The sequence below is a fragment of the Benincasa hispida genome, chromosome 9 (assembly GCF_009727055.1).
Source record: "Benincasa hispida cultivar B227 chromosome 9, ASM972705v1, whole genome shotgun sequence".
NCBI lineage: Eukaryota > Viridiplantae > Streptophyta > Magnoliopsida > Cucurbitales > Cucurbitaceae > Benincasa > Benincasa hispida.
Window position 1 is genome coordinate 76,350,121 of NC_052357.1, and position 9,664 is coordinate 76,359,784.

The window sequence follows — 9,664 nt, forward strand, 5'->3', positions numbered from 1 at the left end:
TTCATATTCTTACTTTTAAATCAAAGGAGTGTAACTTTCTCTAAATCATGGAGACCACCTTATAAATTCATTTCACATTTTTAATATTTTTTTATAAAAATATAAATTAATGATCAATATACCTAATGTGGAAATATGTATTAAAAATCTTAATGAGGGATTAAATTTTTTTTAACCCAATTATTATAAGATGTGTTATATCAACTAAAAGGTTGGAAGTTTGAATCACTCACCCATGTTGGACTAGTAAAAAAAAAAAAAATTCTTTTTTCTTACAATAAAAAACAACTGAAAAAGAGTAAATCAATAGTGATAATACTAGATAATTAAAGAAGATATTTCTTAATTCAAATTTCATTTAATAGAAAGTAGCGCATGGCTAAATTGTAGATAATAAAACATAGAAACTAGTAGTTGTCAAACAAAATGGTTACTATCATTTTTTAAAATTGGTTAAGAGTTCAAATGTTTCTTTAGAAAATATGAGTACTATGGGTAAGAAATTGTGAGAAAACAAACACAATTATTACAAAGATAAAATAGTCAGTAAAAAGAGTCTAAACTTTTTTTAGTTTTGATAACACGTGGAATGGAAAAATCAAATTTCTAATTCAGAGGTTGATAATATAAGAGAGACTAATTATGGTATTAAGAAAAATGTGTAAATTGTTACGAAGGAGCCTAAGTATTAGATGGAATGGAAATAGATATTCCAAGGTGTTGCAAAGATATTAAGTTAATGATGAAGAAGAAGAAAGGAAAGGAAAGGAAAGGGAGAGATGGAGAGAGAGAAATTAGTTTAATTAAAAGGCAAGAAGTAGTTGTTTTAATGGCAATGTTTGTTGAAGGAATTATGAACAAACAGAATATGAATTACACGTTGTGGCGCGAGAAATCAAAGGGATGTTATAACAAATGTTTGCATAATTATCTCTTACGACAGCTCATTTGTAGAAGAAACCAGAATACCAAGTCTCTGTAATCCGCTGGAAGACTCGATCGAACACAAAGAAGACAACGACGACGGCAATGTGAAGAAGACATGGAAGCTGCAAATTAACTTTGATTATCTATCATTCTCACAAACCCACAACCTGTGTTCCGTGGAAATTCCATTTCAGAAAGCCTATCTCAAGAGATTCTCTCCTCTGCCGGCTTCTGCTTCTGGTTTTGATTTCTGAATCCAATTTTCCGCTTCCAATTCCAGGAACATAGAGTTGATCAATCAAGTTCTAGTTATTATTATGGGCTGTTGCCAATCCTCGTTACTTAAACTGAAAAAACCTTCAGCCGATGTTACTGGGGAAGATAATAATCCTCAAGACCCGAAGATTCACCACCATCAGAATGGAGTAGATGCCTCGCCGGCGGATGAATGCGTGCCGTCGTTTGTGGAGTTTACCTTCGCTGACCTCAAGCTGGCGACTAACAACTTCTGCTCTGATTACATTGTATCGGAAAGTAGTGACAAATCTCCTAATGTCGTTTATAAAGGGCGTCTTCAGAAAGAGAACAATCAATGCTGTGTTGCGGTTAAAAAATTTACCAAAGCTGCGTGGCCGAATCGCAAACAGTTCGCTGTACGTATATCTGTTCATTTTGTTTTGTCGATTTCTCGGATTCTGATTTTCATCATTGTGTATCCTAGGTTTTGAAATTGTCATTCGAATTTGTTGTTATTATTGAATTCTTATTCAGGAGGAAGCCTCTGGTGTGGGGAAATTGAGAAACAAAAGACTCGCTAATTTAATCGGCTACTGCTGCGAGGGCGATGAAAGGCTGCTTGTTGCGGAGTATATGCCTAATTGCACTCTTGCAAAGCATTTGTTCCACTGTAAGTCGTTTCAATTCGTTCGTGATTGAAGATGTCTGGAATTTATCATATCAAAAGCAATCGAGTTCTTCTTCCTCTTCTACGTCGTTGTCTGCTTCTTTTTTATGATTTAGATGTTTAATCTGCCTATGGACGGCCTAGAACTGCCATGGAAGGGAAGCTGTCGATGATTCACTATAGTTTCAATCTGTTGATTGCTTTCTATTTTCGTTTCTTTTTCTTGAAAACTTCATCTAGTGAGATTCTGCATATTGATCCTTGCAAATTTTATATGCAGTGCATTATTTTGTTTTCAAGTAAAACTTAAAGTCAGTTTTACAATTTCCTTGACAGGGGAGAAACAAACCATTGAGTGGGCAATGCGTTTAAGAGTTGCTCTATACATTGCTGAAGCATTAGAATATTGTAGTCAGGCAGAACGTCCATTATACCACGACTTGAATGCAGATAGGGTTCTATTTGACGAGGTACACCTACCCCTTTCACCCTTTTTTGGCAAAAAAAAAACGAGAATAATTTCCTTGATATGTATGATAAGAATTGAGAGAAAACATGTGATCTTCTTTTACAAATGCCCATTTTTTCTAAATTATAGAAGAGGTTGTTACAATGTGGCAGATAATTTTTCACCGTTGGATATAGTGAGAAGTATGAGATTGCAAATTATTGAAAATATGTCCAATGATTATTATGAAACAGCCACATTGCAGCAGTCTCATTATAAAAATTCCTAGTGAATGGATCCTTTGTATCATATTGTATTATTGTGGTGATTCATAGAGGTTTTGCAGAATGGTGATCCTCGGCTATCATGTTTTGGATTGATGAAAAACAGCATGGACGGGAAAAGTTACAGTACTAATTTGGCTTATACACCTCCAGAGTATTTAAGAGATGGTACCTGAATATCATCTACTTTTTATTATAAAATTTAATTTCTTCTTTCATTTACATAAGGAGCATATCTTTATGATATCCGTACGAAACTTTATAGGAAACCTACAAAATTGCATATTAGAACTTTATAATTTTCAAATATATGATTATTCATTCAATCTCCCTTGACGATGATTTAACTCTAGATTGTGATAGCATGGACTATCTCTATATATGATCAAATTCATATTAAGACTTGTTAGAACACGTGATTATCATCTTCTCCTGCATCTAGAAACCTTCATACTGAATCTTAGTGTATGAAGGAAAAAAGAATGAGCAGTAAGATCCTTATGAATGTCCCTTAGACATTATAGCAAGAACATAACCGTATTTATTCCCATTTGTTTTGGATTGTATCACTGTCATAATTGTTTACTTTTTTTCAGGAACTGTAATTCCTGAAAGCGTTATTTATAGCTTTGGGACAATCCTTTTAGACCTTCTTAGTGGAAAGCATGTCCCTCCAAATCAAGTAAGTACTTTATAAATATTTTATGAGTGTCACTAGCAACTAATTTTCTTAGGTTACATTATATAGGAATGTCAAGTGAACTCAATAAGTGGAATATCATTTAGGAAAGCTTCAAATTTCTTATTTTTCTTTAATTATAGAGCAGGCATTCTGGAATTTGATTTTCTGCCATTCTTAAAATGCATGTGAAAGTTCCTCGTTAGTTTATTATATTATTATGCCAAAAGGCTTTGTTGACTTATTTGGTTTGACTTTACTCGACGCTGATGTAAAATTCTTTCAGAGGCATAAACGTTTCTTTTTCTACTCAACTCTTCCATCACCTCATGTCATAAACTACCCTTTTTTCTTTGAAGTGGGGATATATTATTGGTTTTGATAACTTTTTTTTTTTGGGAAAGAGATACCCATGTTTTTGTTCTTCTAAAAGTAAGTTTGTTCGTTATTGATTCATTTGTTTAATATGTATTTTCGTAATGTTTTTAAAATCTTAATCAAAGTTTTAAAAACTAAAATAATAGTTTCCAAAAATATGCTTTTTGTTCTTAATATCTCAATTATCAACTTATAGGACCGAATTTACTTATTGTTTAGGGGAAGAATTCGTTTATATTTTTTTCAATTATTTTTCTCGACTTGCATGCAGGCACTTGATATGATAGGAGGTAAAAACATTACGCTGCTGATGGATTCACATTTAGAGGGGAAATTTTCAACTGAAGAGGCGACATTAGTATTTGAGCTCGCTTCACAGTGCTTGCAATATGAACCTCAGGATCGACCGAGTATTAGAGAACTTGTTGCAGCACTCGTCCCACTGCAAAATAAATCTGATGTAAGTGGTTCCTTTTCTATCTTGTGGACCTCTTGTGGTGCTTGATTAAATATTATGATGTTTATCTTTGTATTTGCTTTTATGAGATTAATGATTTATGGTTTAATCATACAAAAATAGTCACAATTAGTTATTGAAGGAATATAATCCAAGCTGCTCCTCTGATATGAGCGTCGATTGTTTTACATATCTGGGTGTCGATCTAAATTCTTCAAAGTTAAATGTCTAATCCCCAACTTAAAATGCTCCAAACCCTGATTCATGTTTATTTTGGAGATTTTTCTTGCTTCCATATATTTTGGCTTGTTCTTCCTGAAAACGTCAAAATATTCCAATTATCACAACTAAGGAAAACTGCCTTACGCTCATCCAAAACTTATGCTGGTTTCCCAATCCGTTTAGCTCCCTTGGAGTTGCTTGGTAAAGAATCCGCATGAATCCTCAGGACATTCTTTTAATTCAGTCAATAGTCAGCATTCTAACTTCTAACATGTTCAATTCTTATAGATTCCATCATATGAAATGATGGGTATCGCAAAACATGAGGAAATACCGTTGCCGCCACAAGAACCTCTCTCTGCAATGGGGGATGCTTGTTTTCGAGTGGACCTTACAGCCATTCATCAGCTTTTGCTCGTTTCACACTATAAAGATGATGACGGATCCTGTGAAGTAAACCATCGTATAACTTTCTCTTCTTTTAGATAGTTGATCGTTATTAAATGCTAAAAGTTTCATCTCCATCTGGATTCATACAGCTTTCCTTCCAAGAATGGACGCAACAGATTAGAGATATGTTGGAGGCCCGCAAGCGAGGCGACATGGCATTTCGAGATAAAGATTTTATAGGTGCAATTGATGGCTATACTACGGTAAGCTATATTTCTTGATGATGTATTATGAACATTTTCCCAAAACCTAAGAAAACAGAACATCCGGATGATTATATTGAGCTACTCTGCTCGAGATTGACCTATTTATTTATGGTATAATGTGCAGTTCATTGATGTGGGCAATATACTTTCTCCAACAGTATATGCAAGAAGAAGTATTTGTTATCTGCTGTGTGAAAAACCCGATGCTGCACTTAGAGATGCTATGCAAGCACAATTGGTTCATCCTGAATGGCCCATTGCATTTTACTTGCAAGCTGTTGCCCTTGTTAAGCTTGGAATGCACAAGGATGCAGCTGATATGTTGAATGAGGCATCAACATTAGAGAAGAAAAGGCATAGAGGTGGCAGAGGGTATTAACAATTCACTTCTTTTCAAATTCTTTGGTGTATTTTTTTTCCCCCATCTTCTTCTTCTTCTAAGTTGTAACAAATCAATTGGGGTCGATGTCAGGCAAAACGGCATACCATGGGATCTGTAAGTTATCAATCAAGTAGTATGTAATTTTGTGAAATCAAGGAAATGATTAGTTGTTTCATCTGTGTATTTAACATTTATAATACAATTCCGTGTCGACATGTTTCTATGCAACATATAACTCAGCTTTTCCATCGATGAAAAGGCTCATGAACTCTTCCCCGTCCACAGTTTCCTTCTCGATAAGAAGTTGCGCTAGCTTATGAAGAATGTCGATGTGGGTTGTGATAATTTGCTTAGCCCTTGAATATGCTTTCTCTACCAACTCCCTAACCTCTGCATCCACAACATCTGCAGTTGCCATAGAGTAATCTTTCTGGGATGACATCTGAAAGTTAAAACACATTCGTTAGAAGTCTGTCTGTCAAACTATGAAACCTGAATTGTATGACATTATTAGAGCATACCTGTTGACCTAAGAAGGGATTTCCGCCCGGTCCACCAATTGCAATTTGTCCGATCTTTTTACTGAATCCAAACCTCTCAACCATTTGTCTTGCCACCCGAGAGACTTGCATGAAGTCGTTCGATGCGCCCGTTGTCACGTTGTCTTCTCCAAATATCACCTCCTCGGCCACCCTACATTAGCCAATTTAACGCAAATTAAGCATCATATAAGCTCTATATAACTCTTAACACTACAACAATTTTGAAAAAAGAAAAAGAAAAAGAAAAAAAAAAAAAAAAAAACTTTCGATTGGCTAAGAACACTATTTGCTACTTCAAAAAGTCCGGTTGGAGTAAGGAATGATCAAAGCGATACTTGTAAAAGTTATCATACATAAAAGACTGTCAAGTAATCGGGCCAGACAATCAAATATTAGGGTCATCTAAAGGATGAAATTTGAATGATGTATACCTTCCTCCAAGGGCAACAGCCATTTGATTCTCCAGGTAGCTTCTGCTATACAATCCAGATTCGAGTCTCTCTTCGCTTGGAGCAAAAAAGGTAAGTCCACCAGCTTGGCCACGGGGAATGATTGATATCTTTGCCACGGGATCGTATTCTGGCATCAAAGCACCAACAAGAGCATGCCCAGCCTCTGCATTTGGAAAAGAAAATGAACTGTTAATACAATTGCAAAATCAAATAATGAAAGAAATTGAAGTTCACAGAATAATGGTTAAGCTTAACATATTCTAATATACCATGGTAAGCAACTAATTTCTTCTTCTCATCCGAGACAACAGCATTCTTCTTTTCTGGCCCTGCGATTATCCTCTCAAGAGCATCTGAAATCTCATCTTTGCTAATTTCCTTAAGATCGCGCCGGGCTGCAAGAATGGCTGCTTCATTCATCAAGTTTTGCAAATCAGCTCCTGTAAAACCAGGGGTTCTCCTAGCTATCTTTTCGAAGTCGACATCTTTAGCAAGAGCCTTCCCTCTTGAGTGCACCTGCAAGAATGTAGAGAACTTAAAACATAAACAGAAAAAGAATACAACAGATGTTCTAAACACATTACATTAACACATCAAAATCCTAAATGTGCTTCCTTTGAATCTGTTTCTAAGGTTGAAAAAGCCTTAAAATCAAGTATAACAACAGCTCAAACCAAGAAGCCATTACAATTTCTTGGAACTTAAGACAACAAGAGTCTCAAATGTACAAACCTGAAGAATCTTGACTCTCCCGGCAACATCGGGACGGTCGACGGTAACTTGTCTATCAAACCTTCCGGGCCTTAACAATGCTGAATCAAGAACATCTGGTCTGTTAGTAGCAGCCAACACAATCACACCAGAATTACCAGAAAACCCATCCATCTCAGTCAATAGCTGATTGATTGTTTGCTCTCTCTCATCATTTCCACCTCCAAGACCTGCCCCTCTCTGTCTCCCAACAGCATCAATCTCATCAATGAACACAATGCAAGGAGCTTTGGACTTGGCTTTGTCAAACAAGTCCCGCACTCTTGAAGCACCCACACCAACAAACAATTCTACAAACTCTGAGGCAGCACAGGAGAAGAATGGCACACCAGCTTCACCGGCCACGGCACGAGCCAGAAGAGTTTTTCCAGTACCGGGCGGTCCGACAAGGAGACACCCTTTTGGGATTTTAGCTCCAAGAGCTGTGTATTTATCAGGGTTTTTCAAGAAATCAACCACTTCTTGCAATTCAAGCTTGGCTTGGTCAGCTCCAGCAACATCAGCGAAGGTCACACCAGTTTCAGGCACTTCTTGGAACTTGGATTTCGATCTTCCAAAATCCATCGGTCCACCCAGTCCACCAGGACCGCCAGGGCCGCCCTGGGCACGGCGGAAGAGGAAGAACAATCCAGCAAAAGCCAAAAAGGGGAACAACAAATTACCAATAAAATTGAATAACCCATTACCAGTATCGCCTTCAGACACCGAAATATCAACACCATTCATAGCAAGAATGTCGATGAGATCAGGGTCATTTGGAACTATCACAGTAGCACGACGGCCATCAATGGCAGTAAGCTGAAGCGCAGAGCCATCTTTACTAAACCTAACTCGTTCCACCTTCCCTTTCTTCACCGCATTCAAGAATTCACTGTATCGCCATTGACTACCTTCGGGAAGGTCCGAAACCGATTGAGATTGGGGTTTGGGAGCAGTAAGAAGAAGGTTCTGGGAGAAGGGCGAGGAAGTAGAAGTACTGGGACTCACCGCCTGAGCTTCAATTACCGGCGGAGGCGGCGGAGGGCTAACGTCATCCACTGCCAGAGCTTGTGGCGCAATCGAAGAGAAGACAAGAGCAGCCAAAGTAGCTTGCGATGGAATGGATTTGTTGGGTTCGAAATTGGGTTTCTCACTAAGAACGCTTCGGGTAAGAGCAAATTTTCTCTTGGAAAAGGAAGGCAAATGCGTGGTCGATCTGGTGGTTTTGGGGGTGGGAGGAGAGATTAAGGTATTAGTTCCGATGAAGGTTGAAGATAGAAGGAGATTAGTGGCGGAGGAAGCCATAACTCCGGCGAGAATTTCAGTGGATTGCTTGAAATTCAATGAGTTGAAAGGGGAATGAAATGAAAGGATGAATAAATAAAGAGAAAAAAATCGAAGAGAATCAGAGAAATCGCATCCACTTTTTGTGTTCTTAGTTTGATAATGTGAAGGGGGAAATGGGAATGGCGATGGGTGGGTTTCATCTTTGAATCCGCGCCATAGATTCAAGAAGTGTTAGCGTCTCATCCACGTGTCTGATTAAACTCCAATTACGTTTTTATTTTCCATTTAAACTATTTTTCTCCTTTTTTTCTTCTATGAAATATCTTTCGTGGCATCCTAAGAATGTCACAATATTTTATGTGTTTTCTATTTTTTATTTATCAAATTACGAACGTTGTTGAAATTCCATGATTAAACCGATGGTAACCTAACTCTAATTATCTACATCCTCTTCTTTAAGTACAAACAAAAAAATAAAAATAATTATTTAAAAAAATATTTACCACGTGTCAAAATTTGCAAGGAGCACCCAAATTTCATTTTTAAAGCAATGGTAATTAATTTTATTTAGTAGATTCAGTCCAAAAACTGTACTAATTATTGGAATGAGAATTACCATCAAACATTAGAAATGTAAAATTATTACCAAGAAAATTCTCATCTGTAACATCCTGATTTATTTTGTAATTAAGCTTTATTTTTTTTATGTTCACTACTCGGATAAATTATATAAGATTTATGTTTTTAGCTAAGCTAAAATATAATTTAATTATTTGAAATTAATTGAATTTTTATTTTGGCTTGCATTTGGAGATTTGATTATCTATGGATATAATTAAATTTGTTTGTTGGAGTTTTTAAAAGAAATATATATATATAAGTATATATATTTTTAAAAAGTATTAGGGAATTTGTTTTTTAAAGGGAAAAGGAAAAGGTTTAAGCTTTTATATTTATACTTGTGGGAAAGGTTAAAAAAAAAAACAAAAAAGAAAAAAGAAAATAGATTTTCTTTCCCTCTCTCTACTCAAGGCTCGCGCGACCCTCCCCCCCTTTTCTTCCCCTTTTTTTTCCAAACCCTAGTCGTCGTCGGTCGTTGAGCACCGCCATCGTCGCATCGCCAGCGCCATCCCCGTCGTCGCGAAAGAGCCTCGTCATTCGTCCGTCACTGCCTCGTCCAGTGTCTAGACTGTCGGGTTGACCTCGAGCCACCGCGCCCAAGCCGTTCTGCCGTGCAGACCCGCTTCTGCCGCCGCACCCAGCCGTTCAGCTTCGTTTCTGCCACCGCGCCCAGCG

The 9,664-nt window shown here is 37.0% G+C and overlaps 2 protein-coding genes across 2 annotated transcripts; one reads left to right on the top strand and one right to left on the bottom strand.

The window, feature by feature from the left end:
* Window positions 1–730: 730 nt before the first annotated feature.
* LOC120085659 (serine/threonine-protein kinase BSK1-like) lies at window positions 731–5,361 on the top strand. Its single transcript, XM_039041784.1, has 9 exons — window positions 731–1,580; window positions 1,699–1,834; window positions 2,168–2,301; window positions 2,626–2,731; window positions 3,160–3,245; window positions 3,892–4,080; window positions 4,588–4,752; window positions 4,839–4,952; window positions 5,080–5,361. The coding sequence occupies exons 1-9, from the start codon at window positions 1,245–1,247 to the stop codon at window positions 5,332–5,334; spliced, it is 1,521 nt and encodes a 506-aa protein (XP_038897712.1). The 5' UTR covers window positions 731–1,244; the 3' UTR covers window positions 5,335–5,361.
* An 89-nt stretch (window positions 5,362–5,450) lies between these two features.
* On the bottom strand, window positions 5,451–8,386 carry LOC120085658 (ATP-dependent zinc metalloprotease FTSH, chloroplastic). Its single transcript, XM_039041783.1, has 5 exons — window positions 7,064–8,386; window positions 6,601–6,847; window positions 6,311–6,494; window positions 5,859–6,030; window positions 5,451–5,779 (listed from the first exon to the last, which is right to left on the bottom strand). The coding sequence occupies exons 1-5, from the start codon at window positions 8,384–8,386 to the stop codon at window positions 5,558–5,560; spliced, it is 2,148 nt and encodes a 715-aa protein (XP_038897711.1). The 3' UTR covers window positions 5,451–5,557.
* Between the last annotated feature and the right edge of the window lie 1,278 nt (window positions 8,387–9,664).

Bases quoted from the DNA above. Each gene is read 5' to 3' on its own strand.
- LOC120085659 (XM_039041784.1), top strand. From the start codon at position 1,245: ATGGGCTGTTGCCAATCCTCGTTACTTAAACTGAAAAAACCTTCAGCC. The intron at 2,302-2,625 runs GTACACCTACCC...GAGGTTTTGCAG, and splicing joins ATAGGGTTCTATTTGACGAG to AATGGTGATCCTCGGCTATC. The intron at 4,753-4,838 runs GTAAACCATCGT...GGATTCATACAG, and splicing joins ATGATGACGGATCCTGTGAA to CTTTCCTTCCAAGAATGGAC.
- LOC120085658 (XM_039041783.1), bottom strand. From the start codon at position 8,386: ATGGCTTCCTCCGCCACTAATCTCCTTCTATCTTCAACCTTCATCGGA. The intron at 6,495-6,600 runs GTATATTAGAAT...TTCCAAATGCAG, and splicing joins GAAATTAGTTGCTTACCATG to AGGCTGGGCATGCTCTTGTT. The intron at 6,031-6,310 runs GTATACATCATT...TGGCTAATGTAG, and splicing joins GCTGTTGCCCTTGGAGGAAG to GGTGGCCGAGGAGGTGATAT.